A 20,448-nucleotide genomic window follows, 5' to 3' on the forward strand; every position below is an offset into this window, starting at 1 on the left:
TAAGCACCAAGTCTACCACAAGTAATAACCTGGCTGGAAAACTGACCATATAATTAAGAGTTGAAAGTATGGAGTTTGTTGTTATTTAATAGAAGCTTATTTTTTAATTTGTTCTCGTGTGCATGTCACCTTTCAAAGTCTAAGTACTTCTCATCCAATGAGCAATCAATAAAACAACTACTCTTAGGTGAAAAATTTTAGCCTCTTCTTTCCATTAACATCTAATCCTGTGCCACGATTGAATATAATATCATGGCCATAAATCACCCATGAAACCTTTGTTTGATTCATATCACTCTACCAAAAGAGAGTATAACTTTGTTCTTTGTCAAGAGCTACAATAAGAATATTAGAGATCATTCACCATAACTATTTTTTAAAAGCAATCTTCGCACATCTCAAATGTTTCTTGGCAAATGAATTTGAAAAAAAGTAATGTTGCTTCCTTTGTAGAAGCTATCAAAGATGATGGTTCTATAATTGTTACGTATGTATAGACTGCCTAAATCAACATGGCCATAATAAATTCTATTACAGAACAAATTATAATATAACCAATCTGGTGAGCAACAATGATAAATCAGAAAGGACCGTTCTCATTGATCTTTATTTAACAGATCAAAATTTATTCTGTGACAAACTTTTGACATTGTTTAAATATTTCTGTAAATCCAACTACTCCAAACAGTGATTAGGGCCTAAATGCACTAGAAATTTCAATTCTCAGCCTTACCATTGTTGCCAATCAGAGATTAGTATATGATCACAGGCAATAAATTATTTATCTTATATTTGATTCTTCTCCAGCCCTGTACAAAGGGCTTTTTAATTGATCTCTAAATCTTGTCATCAGTGATGTCAGAAATTGTTCATTGACAAAAGAGACACTCTGACCAACAAACTGGTGAGTAAAACTCCAACCATGAATCATGGCATGAGGAAAGATAAAAAACTCACCCCTTCTTGAATCCTAAAATAGAGACATCTTCATCTTCCAGAGACAACAAGAAGTTGTAACTAGAGATGTCAACAAATTGAATAGTAAACAAACCTGATATAAAATGTTCCAAAGTGAGGTTGACGCAAGCAAGTTTATGAAAATTAGTTTCTAGCGCCTGAGCATCTCCAGATCTGCTACTTGTTTTAGCAACACCTGCCTCTAATGACATTAAATATTAGAGTGTAAAGAGGCCCATAATGCTTCCCCATATAGCACTGGCTGCTTTGTAACACAGATCAACGTGACCTGTGCAAATAAAAGCCACATCCAACCATTTACTACTGATCACAACTTATGCATGACAAAAAAATATCAGACTTCAAAACACACAAGTTTTCACTTAAAAAGCTCCCCAAACTATTTGTGCATCATCTCAATCCTTCACATTATATCAATTTTCTACTTGCAAGAATATGCTGTCAAATCCCATGGTTCATTCCTGTGGAAGAAAAATTCAACATTACAAAATCTGAACCACAATCCTCAGACTATGACTTCTCCACATTCTCAACAAGGTCACACAGTGAATTGACGAAGAGCGTCACAACTTGGAGTCTCTTCTGTTCGACCCCACATACGCAGTCCCACTTCTACCCTACAATTATGTGCGAGCATTTCTTTGTAATTCTTTTCCACTAAATCATCAATATTTTTTCTTATGTAACTGCCAGGGGGATATTTCTGCTGAAAATCTGGTCTCTTTACAAAGAAGCTCACACCATGGTCATTGGTAAGACATTCATATTGGTAAGAAGCATCCTTGTTCATTGAGAAAGAAGGGTATGTATTAGGCATTAGACTAACTAGTATGAGCATAACTATTGCCAATAACTGTACCAAACCCACAAAATGCAGTATCCTTGTCCTGTTAACAGAGTCAGTTGTTGCATCTCCAGGTGTTTTATGAGTTCTGAAGAAGTTAGGCCCTTGAAACCCAGCATTTTGTTGATTCATCTTGAAAAAGAAATTTGCGAATGTCTCACTTGTTTCACTACAATATTCATATGAATTGTACTGTCCTGTGTATTTTTCATATGAATAATCATGCACTTCATCTAAGTTTTGATTATCATACTTTTCCCTTTGTTCTGGATTGCTCAAGCAATTAAATGCTGCAGATACAGCTTTGAAAGCTTCTTCAGCACCAGGATACTTGTTCTTGTCAGGGTGAACTTTCAAAGAAAGTTTTCTAAATGCCTTCCTTACTTCTGTCTGTGAGCAATCTCTTTGAAGGCCAAGTATTTCATAGTAATCTGTGCTCTTTCTTATATTATGTACAACTTCTGAAAACTCTATAGTACTACTGGAATTTCGCTGACGACAGCCATAATTCTCATTATTTTTTGAAGCAGCTTTGCTCTCATTGTCTTCCTTTGATATTTCTCTACATACACTTTCAGAACTTTGGTCATTTTCAGTTATTTTCTCTCGTACATCTTCAATTAAAGCAAACAGTGAATTGTTGACTTTGAGGTCAGGATACAATCTCCTAGCTTTGGAAAGAAATCTCTGAGCCCGTGTCCTATCTCCTTCCTCATAAGCACGTTTTGAAATGCTTATGCACCTGAAAGCTTCATCTTTGTTGCTTTCCATTTGCCGAATTCCCTATTTACCACATAATGATAAGAAACCTGCATACAGTTAAAGCAATGTAATTTACAAAAAGAAATCAAAAGAAAGGATGAAACTAGATAAAATACAAATCATCACATACATATAAAAATGTTTCTTCCCAGAGCCAGAAACATGCATCTCCAACCATAACAATATACCAACAAAAACTAACAAAAAAACTTTCAAATAGTAGCAGAAGTGTTTCAAAGAATATCCTTGCATTACATAAAAGGGATAAGGACAATGCTCCCCACTTTTGGCATGTCTTCCAGAGTTTGAAAACCTTGCAAGCTAACATTGAACCAACAAAGAGGTCAAAGAGGTCAATCACATTGATCCAAGATAAATCAAAACATTGTAAAGGGACACTTTCAATTTCCAATGATTGTGTTTTAAAGGTAACCACCAACTGCATTGTGACCACAAAAATACTTAAAGATCACCTTGGGTAAATACACTTCTGCTAAAAGTTGTTAACAGAACTAGAAGCCAAATAGCGAGGTTGTGACACAAAACAAAAAATATTGATACTAAGCACCATCTTCAATGTTATGATTTTGTCCAAAAGACACAATATTGATAAAAAATGTCATATTTCTTGCAAAGAGTTAGCCACCCACATAACATTTGAGTTTTCATGCAAGAGGCATTAACAGTTGACATGAAGGCATATGGATAAAGAAATCGTACAAGTAACCAACCTTGAACCACCCACATACCATTTCAGTTTTCATGCAAGAGGCATTAACAGTTGACACAAAGGCATATGGATAAAGAAATCATACAAGTAACCAAACTTGAACTTTGACACGTGTCCCTGAATGTCAAGTTAAAATTTTGTTTAGTTCAGTTTTCATAATACCCTTTAAAATATTTCTTTAAGTCAAGGTTGGTCATGGAAGCTCTAAGCCTGTTCAAACTTCAATACACGCCGCAATTTCCTATGCAAATTTCCAAATGGAACAGTTAGCTAAAGCAAGTCGTTCAAATTCTAGTCTAACAAACTGAAAGATGTTTGAGGCACACTTTCATAAGTATACTATGTAAATGTTTTTTTTCAAATAGATTGCTAAATGTACTGCACCTATTACTTCTATTTGTGGAAAGACACCTGAATTAGAATACCAAATTTCAGCAGGCTGCATTGCTACCGGCATATTTGAGTAGACATGGCTCTTAGAGATTTTGACATACTCAGATCACAGAGATGAATGTCTTTTTAAATCAACCTAGCTGTTGAACATATAACTTTGATGACTATTATCTTGTAAGGTGCATGTGAATCATGTATGACTTGCAGTTGTATTTGATGGTTATAAATAGGCTCTATCTTTCCCAACTGTTCATCCTTATATGTGAACGGGAAGAGATTCAATGAGGAATATCATACAAACTGAGTGTTTCTTCAGGTAAGCTTATTGACAGAACCACATACATTAAACAGAGAAATATACCATTCTTGACTATTATGTTGACCTGACTCATTGATTTTCAATGACTGTCTCATTTCCTATGTATAAGAATCATTCTTCTATCTGCAATCCTCCATGTATGAGATTTGATTTCCATTTTCCTTTCATACAATCAGAAGTCATCATGTCTTCTGGTTCAGATTAATTGGTTCTTCTGAAAGATCTAACACAATAATAAAAGTTGATTCTATCACCCAGATCTTAGACAAAAGACAAACAGCTATGTGAATGAAGAATCGCCATACAACTTAACAGGGAATGTCACATTATATATTACCAGGTACTGCTGTTAATCCCAGTCCCTGTATGGATATAGTTAGTATCCCAGTCTAGTACAGATACAGCTATGGGTACACCGAGGGTTACTACCCAGGCAATGCAAGTTCCCTGTGGATTCTTTTGCAGCCCTCCACATATCAGATTTTATTTCCATTTTCCTTCCATACAACCAAAGGTCATCATGTTTCAGTTTTTTGGTTGACTAATAGCTTCTTTGAAAGATCCACCAAACAATGCAAGTAGATTGTATTACCCAAATATTACACAAAAGACAAACAGCTATCTAGAAAAAAGAATTAACACACAACTCCACAAGGAAACTCTTGGTCGCAACCTATGCTACCAGGCACTGCTCTTTAGCTCCCTATCCCTGTAAGGAAATGGTTAGGGTCCTGGTCCAATATGGTTATGTCCGGAGTACTGCCCAGGTACCCCAAGTTCCCTGTGGATTATTATGCCAAAGAGGGTGCCAACATATGGAGGTATAAGGATATTAAATTTATTTTATATTAATGGAGAAATTATATAAAGGGGTCACTTTATTATTATTTTCCATTTGTAAGTCAACTGTTAAATATTGAAAATTTAGAAGTGGAAATCTAAATAGGGTTCCAAAAACTTCATGAGAGGATTACAAAAGGAGATTTGGGGAGGTCATTTGATATGCTTGGTTTGTTTAATTTTTCGCTGAGCAGCTTGAGAGCTTTAGCTTTCATTTACAGGAAATTTGAGGACAGAAACCCTCAGAGTTTGTAGTGCCTCTCGTGTTTGCAATGTGTATCTTGTTATATTTTGATCCAAGAGATACTTGTTACTCATGTTATTTTTACTTTTGAGATGACCTAATGGTCATATGTTATACTTTGATTTCCAATATCATAGTTGCTAGATTACTATGTTGTTTAGTTGATCATATTTGCATAATGATGCCTTTTTGAGATGATAGTATGTTTTACGATGATATCTGGTTATCCGATATTTGGACATATCTCTGATTGGGTTATATGATTGGATTTAATGTTATGGTTATTTACTTCATTCTTGCTTTGTGATGCTTTATGCGGATATGGGTGATGTAAATGGATTATTTTGGTATAATTAAATAAATTGTTAAATTAGGGCATTTAATGCATTTATTGCTTCGGCTATGTTATTATATGCAATTGCACTTGATCATGTGTTTTAATGTGCAGGATTTATATCCCTGGCAATGGCACATGGAGTTAGTGATTCAACCATTCATATTTAACCAATGTCGTCCCTGTATGGTCGACATATCTTATTTAAGTGTTTAATTTAAACCTTCTGGTGATTTGATTAAATCCAGACTCATTGCATTATGTGATTAGACCTGTGAATGTGTCTGTGCATTTAGAGGCTCGCATTGTCGTGGAAGTTATTAAGGAATTTCTATGATTTAGGGTTTTCGAGCTTTATTTTAATTGATTTTAATTTCTAGCAACTTTGTCATAGATGAATTCCAATTACTTGGAATAGCCTATTTTTGTTTGGGTTGATTCGGGGTTTAACTAGGTTACCTGGTTATTTACCCTAATCGATTACTCACTCAAAAAGTGAATAAGTATCCAAAGAGGAAATTAATTCCTCACTTCTCATTTTTGCAAATTAGAAATTTGAGAGCTTTTTCCAAAATCCTCTTTTGGAGGATTGCATTTATGTTCGTTGTGAGAGCTACAAGCGTGGGATCTTCGTGAGATCAATCTCGTTGGATCAGCTCGGGAAGACCTTGCTTTGCCACGACTTTCAGCAACTTCCATGTGATATTTATTTTATCTGGTTGATTCCTGTATTAGCCCTTTTGGTTGTTAAGTAGGGCTCTCCCGTTTTCATGTTTCACCTTCATTTTTGGTTTCATTACTGATTCTGTTTCTAGTAGTTGTATGTTAGGAGGCTAAAAACTAGTGTTCCCCTCCGTTTCTGATTGTTAGTTCTGCCCGATTGGTTGGGTATGAACGTTTTCCTATTTTTCGAGATGAGCGTTTAGGGTTTTGCACTTGTTATGCTGGTCATTTTTGCATAGGGTGTTCGAACCTGAATTTTATTGGATTTTCGTGGCTTTTGTGCCCTAAAGACCAAATGGGTTTTATTTTCGAAGTTTTTGAGTTTTGGGATTTTTACCTCGATTTATGTGCCGCCTAATTTTCTTGGGTTTTCTTCGCATGATGTTGGTCGTGGTGTTGGATTATTAGTAGGATGTCAGTCAGACCATTGTTGCACTTCTATGTTGAATTGGGATGCATGTCGCATCTGTTCTCCCGAGCTTGTTATCAGTTGAGTGTATTTTGCTTGTGCTCTCATCCAGCGGTTGTGTTTTGATCTTCGTGATGGTGGTGCTCCACACACAAGCACATGCGTGTGTATTTGTCGGGTGACTTGTGAGATCTAATCTCCCATTTGTATTTTGATGGAGTTATGTTCATTTGGGGTTGGGTTGGGAGTATGCATGCCTACGAGCACTCATCATTGGATGAGTATGGGTAGGGTAGGGTAGCACCATGGAGGGGCTTCTATCGCAACCTTGGTGACTATTTCCCAGGTTGGCGTGAAGAAGGCTTAATTAAGTCATAACTAAATAAAATTAATTGGTAATAAATTTAAGATAATAAAGAGTCGGATTGTGCGCCTTCCGTTGGGAAGTTGATGCTACCAATACTAGCTTGGGCTATCTGATGCCGAGTTACCCTCTAGCGATTCCCTATATAGTTGACCCATTGAGAGTTTGACCAGGACTTGTTGTACTTGCATTGTCTCATGATCTTGGTTGCAGTCCTCTTTACTGTCTGGTGTGAGTGTTAGCCATGGACGTTTGCTTTATGTGTGTTTGTGGTTGGATCATTATCTCCATTAGCACGGCAAGAGTGGACATATGGGTTCCACGTGGTTGGGAGGCATAGCTACCTATACCACTTCTGGGGACCAGTGTACAGAGACGATCTATTATTCCAATGCGACCGGTGCTCGATGTTTCACTTGGTATATTCGAGATTCCAAAGTATGCTTCCTTGTGATTTATGCTTATTATGCTTCCTTGTGATTTATGTTTTCATTGGGATGCTTGGATGTCATGTTTAGATGATGTTAGTTATTTTATGCATTCCCTTATTATGATGTTTAGCATATGATTAGATGATGTGATGTACCTAGTTGGAGTATCTATTGCTTTACTAGATTAGCATGTTAGATTTCCTTGTTCTTATGACATTATTACGTTTTAGTAGTGACGCCCTCATAAGACAGCTCTAACTATCTAGTTTGCAGTTTGGGATGTTACGCACGGGGGATGGCTAGGGCCTTCGAGGTCTCATGATGCTATTATGGTTGGGAGGAACCGTGCAATAGCATAGTTGCTTTTGTAGATTGCAATGTTGCTTTCAGTTCATTTCCTGTGCTGCTATGTTTTAGATGGTTAGTTGCTTGTTCCATCTTACTGCTTATTTTCATCTTGCTATTATGGTGTTCAAGTGTCCAGCCCTCAATTTTTGGATTCAGTACTCCCTGGTGTGGAGGATTTGTTTTCCCTATCTTTTCATCTTTTGTTTTACTTGCTTGCTGTTTTGTTCTCTCGCATGAGAGTTTGATGTTTCGTGTGGGGGCTTGCATTTCTTCGCGTGGTTGCTTGCATTTCCTCGCAAGCCTCGGCGTCAATACAATGGTTTTAGCGGCTAGGCCAAGCATTTCTTCACGCAAGAAGGTAGTTCTTCATGTGGCCTGGCACACTTCCTCACGTCAGACTATTGTGTTTTCTCGTGCAAAAAATAGGGAGCATCTCCGCTATTTTTTGAAGAACTCAACTTGGTGTTTAGAGTACCCTTTGGGATTGCTTGAATTTCCAGGCTTCGACAGATCGGAGATTTTATGTTCTGTTGTCGTCCTTGGTTTTCATCTTTCAATTTGAGCGTGTCAATAGTGGCATTTGGAGATTCATTGGTAGTCAGGATTGTTGGTTAAGTCTTTCGTTGCGATCTTTATGATCCTTGTATGTTGATTGTCGTGTGCATCCATACTTGTTTAAAAAAAAATGTCTTGGCTTTTATTTATTTTTGTTCCAAGGATCTCCGAGTGGGGCATTACAGAGTTTCTCAATTGTGCAGATGAAAACCCATTCAACCTATTAGGTGAGTTCATTCCTGAATTCACATTGAACATATTGCAGAAATTTGGCATTGACAAGGAGCTGGAAATATCATTTATTAGCAGGTTTACACTGTTAGGGTTTGTTATTCACTGGTTTTCACGTATCTTTAGCAGCTACGGTTTTGAGTGTTGATAGAACTCAAAGATAATTGCAGATCTGATCACAGCACATCTATGACATCCATTTAGCATCATTTTCATGGTGTTTTGACAAGGGTTTATGGTCTGAAATAATCTTATGTTGCTGGAGCTAGGGTTTCAAAACCTCATTTTGGTAAATAGTACGATTTTTTTGAGTCAGCACTTTATATCAGATCTTCAAAGAACATTTGCTCCTGTTATTAGTCACTTTGGTCACCATTTGAGACAGTTGTACCTTCTTCTAAATATTGGGCTTCTACCTTGATTTTAGGTGAGTTTGTCCATTTTGATTTGTGATAAACTTCAAATCTGAGACAATAGTCTGCTGTTGTAATTGCATCAGACCTATCTGAGGTCTGATCTGTTGCTATTTAAGTAAGCTTTCATTGAGAAACTTGATGTTTACGCATTTAGTATTTGTATTTCTGCATGCTCTTCAGTATTGGGCATTAAAAGCAAAACGAGAAATCAAAAATCAGACCTTAGTGTTTGACAAAATGTCAAACATCCAAAATTAAAAAAATAACAGATCAGATTGAGCAGGGGTTCTTACAATTGTCTTTCCATTTTTTAGGAAGCCAATACGCAAATATTATGCGAGCAACGTTTTCCTAAAATCTTAAGGGATACAAAACATGTATTGTCATGCACATTCAGAAAATAAGGGTACCTTTAAATTTGTGAAATCTAGAGATTTTAGTTTGAAGGATTGGTTTATCAATGCATAAGATGAAACACTGAATCACTATATGATTGAAACAAAAAATTCCAATTTTAGCACATAGCATTTGTTTGTATTTTGTGGGCCAAAGAGTCTTTTAAATATTTTTGTTCTATCAAGCTTTTGGATAGAAGGATCACAAACTTGGACCTCATTTTCCATGCCTAGATTTTTCGGGCAGAGGTTTACTTTTGTACCTAGGATTGGATACTATTGTTAAGTGTACAGTAGAACCAACCAGTGCTGGTGGAATTGAAAATATCCCCATACAAAGTATTTATGGGTAATATAATTATTAAATGAATGGCATTCAAATATCTAAAATGAGTCAACTCAAGAACTTGGAACTTTTCTTATGCCAAAGACCCTAAGTGAATTGCATAGAATAGTGCTAGGCATACTTGTGCATGAAGGCCTTGGAGGAATCGTACAAGATAGCATTATGAACATGACTGGCATTGAAGGCCCTAGGGAATCACACAAGACTAGCTATATGATCTATACTTGTGTCCAAAGGCCCTAAAAAAATCATGCAAGATAGTACTTATGCCATTGCTAGCGCATGAAGGCCTCAAGGAATCATGGTAGACAGTAATTATGTCATTACTTGTGCTTGAAGGTCTTGAGGCAATCACACAAATTATAGACACTACATTCAATACAAAGTAGAGCCCTCCCTATTTTTTTGTTTGGGTCATTGGCACTTGATGTATTCTTGTGATTTCCTTGCTTGAGTGTGATGACGTGCAAACTAACTACTTTGATTTTAGTGGTTGTTACCATGTCATCTTGCATGTTATTGGTTGGAGGTCACAATCCTTGTATGCCATTGTGTACTAGATTTTTGTGATGTATGTTCTTAGTCTATGTGATGTCATGTTTTGTATCTTCCCCGTAATTGTATAATGTGGCTGTGTCTGATTACTCAATCAACCATTTCTCAAATCAAGGGAATGGGCCTAAAGGTTCCACAATTGGTGTTGTACCACCATTGAGGCTAGTTGGAACAATTGATATGCATAGAGAGCACGAAAAGCTCTTTTATTGTTGTGCGAAGGTAGTTTGTAATGTCCCCTGTTATACCCAGTTATTATCAAAATTAACCCTATTTAACTGTTCTTATGTCCTAAGTTGAATTGAAAAAGATACATTGATAGCACTTCTATATTATTACATGGTATAAGTAGAGGAGATTGTTCATTCCTTACACATTAAATAATTGGATTCCTTATACTGTTATAGTTCTTTACAGTTAAGTCTGTTCTTGTTATTATTCTGGTATGAGAAAAGAGAAGACTCGAATGCAACACAAAGTACTTAAGAGACCACTAGATAGGTTCACCCAAATTTTACAGATCCAAACCTTTTTCCTGTCTTGGGACCGTGCCCTCAATAATTTACAAGGGACATTGATCCCTACCTTGTCTTGGGAACTATCCTTTTCGGATTCAGACCACTCCTCTTTGGTTGCTTCAGCCTTCTTCTTACTACTGGAGTAGTGAAAAAATTGGAAGATTAGGGGTGTGTATTATATATATATATAATCCTCTTACATAATAAATACTAACATACCTTATTACAGTGACTGTATACTGCAGATAGATTTCAGAATCACAATCTAAATTGACTGTGGCCAAAGAACTGAGTTACATCAATATCTTCCCTGATGACAGAACATTATAATAATTTCTGATTCCTCTTTCCTTTTTATTCCCAAATCGATTGCTTTCCTTGTCTATTGTTGCTACCTCCAGTTCCATGATGGTACTGTCTTATATGTGTTGCAGTTTGTAGCTGCGATAGAAATCTTTATCTCTGAATGTTAATTCCATTATAGTCACCTTCAGCTAAAAAGGACGTTGATTATTATTGTAATATTAAATATAAAGACGTGTCATTTAACATGCCTTAAGGCATGGAAATTTGAAGAGTTGTTTTTGTAATAAAGAGTTATATTGTTGTGAATTTCAAGAGACCTTTTGTTGTTAAGTGGAGAGTCTCTCTTGTGTGATTTATATCCAAGGTCACCGGGAGACGGGGAGGCTTGGAGGTCTCTGGTACTGGTACTGGTACCAGTATGGCAATTTTTCAAAATTGGAGACGACAATTTTTTTTAATACTTTAAAGAGTCTAATACTAAATACAAAATTTGAAAATAGTAATACTATAAAACTAAAAGACTAAAGTAAATAATAATAGTAATGTCACATTAATATAGAGTCAAATATTTTAAAACTCGCATAATCATAATATTTTATCTCATTGGTCTTAACTTTTGCATTAAAAACATTAATATGAGGGCTAAAATACATAAAAAAATTTAATATTATATTTTACATTTATATTTTATCAGGAGACTTCGGGGAGACTTCACTTTTTGGATTAGGAGACTAGGAGACTTCAGGAGACTTCGTCATGAAGTCTCCAACCTTTTTCGAGGTCTCCGGAGACGCAAAAAGTCTCCGAGACGCGACTTTTAAGGGGGAGACGGGTCTCCACATAACCATGTATATATCACATCTAGCAAATGGCATTGGACACTTCAACATTTCTAATATATATAACGAGATTTTTGTTGTGTGGCTGTGTTTTTCCCTTCATTCTAGAAGGGTTTCCCCAGGGTATCTCTGTTGTTTATTGTTTCAGTTTTTGCTGTTTATTATCTTATTAGTTTCTAGGCTCAAAATTCCAACATGATATCACAGCCTAGTTCTTAACAGCAATTAGCGAAGTTTCTCTTGCACGAGGAAGTTTCCAAGTTTTTTGTACTGTCATTCAAATATTTTTATTCATCTCTTACCGTGTTTGGTTGCAGTACAATTTGGTATCATGTTTATTCTAGCTGCAGCTGTTTTATCAGAGACTTTCTTCCATTGTTCTATGGGGGTCAAGCTTGTCTTTATTGAGCTCATTCTGGTTGTTTCATGATCTCCATACGTAATGCCCTTGAATTGCATTGTGACTGTGGAGGCAGTGTCGTTCTTGCATTGATGGCATCGGTTTATTTTGTCACACTAGTGTTATAGCTTTCTTTGCATCATGTTCCTCCCGTCTTATTTGCTTCTGCAGAAGATTTCTTTATTATATATTATGTGCGTTCTTATCTTTGCCAAGTTGCTTGTCACAGCATAGCAAGAGATGGTGTCGTATATAATCTGACGTGATTTCTTTTCGCCGTGTATTACCATCAGCTTGTCATAACCGCCTTGCCTCCTATGTCAATATGGAGACTTTGTGTATCCTAAGGGTTTGATTCAAGAACGGTGGAATTGTCTTGTGTTATTAATCAACTTTTCTTTCAACAATGTTTTTTTTAAATTTTTCTACCTTCTTTGTATTTCACCCCTTGAGAGTGGATGACATGGCATCATAATGGTATGACTTGGTTTTGTTTTTCCACTTGGATTGTCTTCATCAGCTCTTGTTTTTGACCTGTCACCAATATGCAAATTGATTCTGACCATCATATTTTGGTTTACACCAGATATGTAGCTTTTGCAATTTATATTAGATATGAGCAATTTTTTCAGGAGCTTCTCTTAAATTTGTGGCAAGTTCGCTCTCATTTATTAATGCAGCTAAGATTTCAATTCTGAAGGAACATTTTTTGGGGCAGTTGTTATTATTTATTTTTTGTTCTGTTAAGCCTCAAGTCTCCACCGGTTCGCTCCAATCCTTGGATCAGATTTGTATTGGCATCAAGCTTTATATTTCTGTGATCTTGTCTTTTCGTCTGTCATGTCTGTTTCTGGCGGATGTTTTGCATATATCGTTTTTGTCATCTGCAAAAAGAGGGGCATTTGCTATTTTCAAAGCATGTGTATCATCAAGTTTTCTTGAGGAGTTGGGGCTGAAACTGCAAAATATTAGAAGTTAACAGACAATGTTTTTGGGTGCTAATTATTGCTGTTGACGCCCTTATGGCAAACAACGGCCTCGGGGGTATTGCCCATGCTCATTGACATAGTCATCATTCCCAATTGAAGTCTTGCTCGGTGGAATAGGCATGGTTGCACTTGAAATAATTATATGACAGAGGTCACGCCTTGGCATGGTCACAGACTATATCGTGCCTTTCTTGGAGATGCTCCTGTTACACCTTGATTAACAAAGCTTGGAAGAATTTGACGTCACCCAGCAACGATCATTATTTTTTAGTTTATGGATGTTGTTACCAATCTCGGTGCAGAAAAGTCACTTAAAGGTATAATTTTGTGTGGAAAACATTATTGAGGCAAGAGTGGAGCAAATTTTTGAGCACTCAAGAGCATTCAATCCATAACAAAAGGTTGCAAATGACAATAAAAAAAATTGCAAAACAGCAAAGTATTCCATGTTTAGATCTTTGAGTATATAGATCATGAATTCTTGTTATATAACTGAAATAGTATACTCTTAGCATTAATATTTATAATGGATTGATCTCCCTTAGTTGCAGGATGAGAGATCAATGAACGTGGGAATGTTGATTGCAATCATGGAGGAGATATTTTAGCTTTTAAAGGGAGCTTGTGTTTTAGAAGGAGATGTTCAGCCTCAAAGGGAGGTTACATTCTATTGCTTATTGTTGTGATCAAAATAATTCTTGATTAAGAGGGAGTGCTTATAGAATCCCCTTGATTCTCATGTATGCTTCTAATGCTTGTAGTATTTGAGACTTAAATGGATCTAAGTCTTGTTTTTCTTTTGTTATGCCTACTTCTAACTTGTGTGAATAAATAAGATTGTAAGAATCAGCTATGGTAACTCTCTCGCTCTGGGAGAGATTGTCATGTGCAGAGAATCCATGCTGACATCACGTGGAGAGAATTTGTGATGGGAGTTGGATATCATGTTGAGTAATTCCATCACAGCTCACGTAGAGAGAATCCATGATTAAAGGGAGCTGGGATTCGTACAAGTCTATCGTGTTGGGTGATTCCATGATTGAGTGTTTTAGGTCTATCGTGTTGAATGATTCCATGAGTAAATTGTTCTCTTAGTGTCATAAGAGAATCTAGTTGTGTTTCTTGCTGGATTTTCATGTTGAGTGATTCCATTAAATTTTATAGGATCTATGCGGTTAGATTTTATCATTGACATTTTGATTGCAGCCTTGTGTGACTGCTCAGCTTAGGATTCCTCTCTCGCTAAGAGGGAGTGTTGGAGTTTGTAGCTGCGATAATACATTGATTCCATTACAGTCACCTTCATCTCAAAAGGACGTTGATGATCACTCTAATATTAAATATAAAGACATGTCATTTAACATGCCTTAAGGCATGGCAATTCGAAGAGTTGTTTTTGTAATAAAGAATTATATTGTTGGGAATTTCAAGAGTCTTTATGTTGTTAAGTGAAGAGTCTCTCTTGTGTGATATATATCACATCTAACAAATGGCATTGGACACTTGAACATTTATAATAAATGAAATGAGAAAAAAATTTCGTGGCTAGGATTTTCCCTTTCATTCTAGAAGGGTTTTCCTAGGGTATTTCTAGTGTTTATTTTTTCAGTTTTGGCTACTTCTTATTGTTGTTAATTATCTTATTTTTTGGGCTCAAAATTCCAACAATATGGTCTATCATGAATGAAAGGGTGAAATAACGGAGACAATTTCTCTATCTTATCATAACACCACCAATTAGTTGATTGATCAATTAATCATAGATTAATCAATTCCTTCTTGTGGATTGTCATGTCTCTTTGTTCAAACAGTTCCTTAGTCACTTTCCAGAAATGATATCACGTTTGAAGTTCGATTGTCCTTTAGGAGCCACAGTACATAATATATTTATTTATTAATATTATTTATTTAATGATCAATATATACAATTGATTTTTTATTAACTACTCAATTATTTATTTATTTATCAAATTCTTGTTACTAGTTATTACCATTGTATTATTTTGTCTATATAATTATTATATTTGACCATTATTTATTTAACTATTAGATATTGATTAAATATATGCCAAAAAACAATAACTTAACAAGATAAATATATACCAGGATATGACATAGTTCTTTGATGTTATCATTTATTAAGAGGTGTATATTCAAGACTTTGTTCCTCATCGGCTTAGCTTGTTTTGGATCCATAAACTTGTAATCCACAGTAAATTACCCAATTTGAGAATGGTGATTTCATTGCATTCTTTCAATTAACATTTTGTCCATTCAGTAGATATTATGCATGAATCAAAATCCCTCAATATGCTCATTTCTATAATTTGATTTCTAAAATGTTGTGTAGACACAAGTTAAACTTCATATCTATGTTTCAATGATATTGACATCATAATGTTCATTTCACTGTATGGTTGAATCAAGATTCAAGTTATGACCTTGCTTCATGGGAACCATATTCTTTTTGAGAGTTCATGTTTAGTCAACATTGAGTATATCAATGCTTGCAAGCTTGGCTCAAGTCATTATTGAATTTCAAGAAAATCAAGGAAATTAGATCCTATTGCTTGCAAAAATTAGGGCTTGTTTTAGACTTTTTTTTTTGTAGGCTGAAATATTACATTTTACAATGAACAATCTAAAATTGCAAAAGGGGTGAAGTTTTAAACTAATCTCCTAAATTAATTTATTTCTATTTTAATGGTCACTTCTAGATATTGTAAATATCTTGTATCATAGTTCAAAAATGCACAGCTATATCAGCGATAAAGTGACTTCTCAGGAGAAGTTGCAGCTTGTGAGAAACCACAAGGTTTTCGCATGAGAATTCAGAGAAGAAAAGTTTGTAACTTTTCAGCAACAAATTTGCCACCTCTAGGTGCTAAATCGCCACTTCTCGGCTATAACTAAGCAACTTCTTGCAGGCTTTACCAGTAAAACTGGGATGTCCAACGAGATGCAAAAACACATTTCATTTGCAGCATCCAGCGTTTTGGACAGTGGAGAAGGGTATACAAGGAGGAAAAAAGTGTTTGGCAGCAATCTAGATCGTTTGCAAGTGGATCTGAAGCTCTGTAGTCAAGCAAATCTAGATTCACAAGTAAGTTTCCTTAATTTTTGTTCTTTTGAATTAAAAATCGTTTTGTCTTGCCCTACTTGCATCTAACTTTATTGAGACTGAATACCATTTGGAATGCTCTCTAACACATTTTAGAGTGTAATGACTAAGATCTAACACCATGTTTTTGCAATTTTTCCATTAAAAACATAGTTTTCTCAATAATTTCATAACCTAATACATTTTTTGTTTTTTACTTTAAGTTTCAGCTTGTGTTTAAACTTATTTTAAGTTTTAATCTAATTTAGTTTGTTCTTAAATATGTTTATTAATTTTTTTAATTTGTGGCTTCAATATACATTTTGTATGTGTAGGTTGTATTACATTAAATGGCAATAATAGATTCCTCTACAACTGGGTCAGCTGCAAAATCTGGCAGTGGGCTCATAGATGCATGTCCATCTGAATTCATAGGCACGTGCCCTAAAGTGGCTAGAGAGAGTGCATGGAAATATGGCTTTAAAGGAACGGTGTATAATAGTGTAATATGCATAAAATGCGAAAAACAAATCCATGGAGGCATATCTCATTTAAAGTACCACCTTGCAAGTATAAAAAACTGACACGGGTTTGTGAAGCAACTACAGAGGAAATAAAAAGAGAAGTGATTGCCTTGCTTGGTGCCCAAGAAGAGAAAAAGTTGAATAGGGAAAAGGCAAAATTGCCCATGAGGGTATCCATTTCTAGATCGCAAGGTATGTTTCCTTTTTAAGAATCATTTATTATTTTCTAATCACCATTACTAATTTGAAATTGTGCTAAAATAGCAATCATAATTCATAATGAAATGATGTGGGTTGCGACCAAGTATCCCGGTCACCCTTGATGAAGAAGTAGTAGTTAAGGGCATAGTGGGCTCTCTTCGTGGCCCACGGATCCACACACCTACCATACACTCAGCTTCCAATTTTATTGGTTCTAATAGACCACAAAAATCTTCTCTTGATGGTTATTTTGTGCATAGAACCACACTTGAAGCACAACCATCACTAAAGGGTACTAGATGGAATAGTTATGTGCATCAGCAAGTTGACTTTCAATGTGCCGAATTTTGGTTTGTTAAAAACATCGCCTTCAATGTTGCAGCAAGTCCCTATTTTCTGAATTTTGTGATTGGTTGTACGGTGGCAGAAAAGAGCTACAAGCCACCTACTCCTGCACACTTGAGTGGGAGGTTAGTTTACTTGTTTCAAATTCTAATACTTTACAGAGTTACAATTTACTTATTTTTTGTTGAATGTAAAAAAAATTTAATCAAAGTTGTGTACTTAATGTTATTTTGTATTTTGTGCTTGTAAATTGCTGAAAGATGTTGTTTCTAGGTCTAAAAATGTGGTTGAAGAACAAAAATTACAATGGAGACAGTATGGCTACACCATAGTTTTAGATAGATGAATGGAAGAAGCCATACCATCATCAATTTTTTGATTTGTTGCAAGGATCAAATAGTCTTTCTTGAATTGTTGGATGCCTTAGACAAGGTAAAGACAACTAAGACTTTGGCTCTAATTCTATAGAAATTGTGATAGAGGTTGGGGCTCAAAATGTGGTGCAAATAATAACCGACAATGCAGTGACATATGCGGCATTAGATAGGACCTTACAAGAAAAGTATAGTGCACTCTTTTGGTCTCCTTGTGTCACGCATATTACTGACCTTCTTTTGAAGGATATAGGGAGACTAGATTAAATGAAATCAGTTGTAGAGAATGCAAGGAAAGATAACAAAATATATCTACAATCACCCTTGGGTCCTAAGCTTGATGAGAGACTTCATCATGAAAAGGAGTTAAATAGACTTGCGGTCAAAAGGTTTGCTGTGATTTTTTAACGTTGCAAAGTGTTCTTTATATGAATCCTTTGAGGCAGATGTTTGTGAGTCCACCATGGCTAGAATCAAATCATTCAAAGAAGCCCAATGGACAAAGTTGCATGCATTGTTTTTTACATCCACTTTTTTGATCTAGCTACAAAAATTGTGGAGGTAACTTAAAAAATTCATAAGTAGAATATTTAATGTTTTTGTATTCATTAATCAAGTCTTTCAATATTAATTTATAACCCTACTCTTTGATTAATAATCATTTTCTACGTTTCAATTGTAGATGGTGAAGCCCTTGGTTAAAGTTCTCCGCTTGGTAGATGGGGAACAAAGCCCAATGGGGTCCCTTTATGATGCCATGGATAGCGCCAAAAAGGCTGTAAGAAATCAATACGGCGGGAACAGCCTAAAATTTGAGCCCATATGGGAAATTATTGATAGGAGGTGAAGCAATCAGCTCCACCACCCCATTCATGTAGCAAGGTATTTCCTCAAGCCTCGTTTCCGCTTCTTTCCATCGTATGGGGATCCTAATGGAGAGATCGTGAAGGGGCTTTAGTGAATGAATGTAGAGGACAGTCTCTGACATCAAGGTGAGAGACCTCATTGTAGCCGAGATGGAAGTGTATCAAAATGCAACGGGCAAGCTATTCTCCTCAGGCGTGGCAAAGAGAGGCAGAAACACTCAAAATCCATGTACAATATTTGGAATTTGGAGTTTTTCATGTGCATGATAAGTAGATAAATACTCGGCTACAGAAACTTGTCCTCACCTTGCTTTCTAACTATCTAATATTTATCTTGCAAATGCTTGGTAGCGAAATTGGGGTTGAAATGTCCCAAATCTACAAAAACTTGTCTTTCACATCTTATGTCAGCCATGTAGCTCATCGAGTTGTGAGCATAATTGGAGCTTATTCGAATCCATTCACACAAAGAAGAGGAACATGTTGGCACAGAAACGCCTAAATGACATTGACTTTGTGCAACATAACCTTAAGTTGCACAAAAGAAAGGTAGAGTCATCACCAATTGAGCCACTTGATATGGATGACATAGAACCTTATGGTGATTGGACAGCACAGAAGCAGTCTCCATTGTTCACAAAGGATGACATATATGATTCGGAGAGATAGGCTATGGAGGAGGGTTCTACACTAGGACTAGACAACATTCAGGAGGAGGGCAATGAGAGCGAGGACACTTACAATGAGAATGAGGATTCAGATGATGAGGAGTAATTGCCAACACTAACACCATCTACATCACAAAGGACTGCTAGGGCTAGAGTCGCTAGACCTCCCTCTCCCATAGTTGTTACTAGAACTAATAGGAAGGGGAAGAGGAAGATGTAGACTAGTTTCATATTGTACTTGACATTTATATTTACTTGTCTTTTTACAAAGACAATTTGCTATTTGTAGTTTGCTTCAGAGCTTAGAGTCTCAAAATACATCGGCATTCCACACGAGGATGCGATTTTGTTACTTATTGCATTTATATATATCTAGATCAGCTTGTTTGGTTTGTTTACTCATGTACGGACTCATTAGATGCATCTACTCATTGAACTTGCAAAAAAAATGCATTTTTTATTTTTTTTTTGTCATTTTTAAAATCCTGATATTTTTCTAAGAAGTTACCGATTATCTCTAATATTTGCGAAATAACTTTTTTTTGCCTCACTGATAAGTGGCAAAGAATGAGAAAATGTCTTGTGTTATAGGTTCTTTCTATTATTTGTATGCTTCTTTTTAGAAACACCTTGTTTGTAAACTCTATATGAATAATTCATTCTTTGTAAATGAATCATCCAATTATTTACCAATAGCCTCTTGCAATATGGTATCAGAGCCAATTATATTTTTTGAAAAAAATCTAATTTCTTCATTGAAATTATTTGATCTAAATTTTCCAAATTTCCTCTGAGTATGTTCTTCATTGATTGTGGAAAATCTTTCTCAAATACCCCTATAGTTTTTTCCGTCATTTTTTTTAGGATCACAAGCTTGCTAAACGTTTGTATTGCCCACGTCGATCATTCTTCGTGGTTCATTTTTGTCTACATTACCATCGAAGGCTCTTTTGTCGTCTTTGGTAGCTTCTACACTGCCCTTACTAGTTCAAATAATCGTTAATGTGGTCATACAATTCCATACCAGCCCGCAAATTATCTTTGCCCGCGTGATAGGTTTTGTCATTGCCAACATTTGTAAAACCATGCCTCCTCTACACC

General features: G+C 35.8%; 1 protein-coding gene across 6 annotated transcripts in view; it reads right to left on the reverse strand.

Moving 5' to 3' along the window:
* Nucleotides 1-760: 760 nt before the first annotated feature.
* The window catches only part of LOC149565350 (chaperone protein dnaJ 49-like), a 40,666-nt gene continuing 20,978 nt past the window's right edge, over nucleotides 761-20,448 (reverse strand). For 3 of the 6 annotated variants that reach the window (XM_089818869.1, XM_089818872.1, XM_089818871.1), the window contains one exon: nucleotides 761-2,631. In XM_089818869.1, the coding sequence (XP_089674995.1) occupies nucleotides 1,517-2,593 (1,077 nt within the window). In that variant the 5' untranslated portion in view covers nucleotides 2,594-2,631 and the 3' untranslated portion in view covers nucleotides 761-1,516. Of the gene's footprint in view, nucleotides 2,632-2,714; nucleotides 2,906-20,448 lie in introns of all 6 variants that reach the window. The other 3 variants (XM_089818870.1, XM_089818873.1, XM_089818874.1) reach the window with 3 other exon arrangements.

The sequence above is a fragment of the Cupressus sempervirens genome, chromosome 3 (genome assembly GCF_028749045.1).
Source record: "Cupressus sempervirens isolate cs-2001-9-10 chromosome 3, ASM2874904v1, whole genome shotgun sequence".
In the NCBI taxonomy this organism is placed as follows: Eukaryota; Viridiplantae; Streptophyta; class Pinopsida; order Cupressales; family Cupressaceae; genus Cupressus; species Cupressus sempervirens.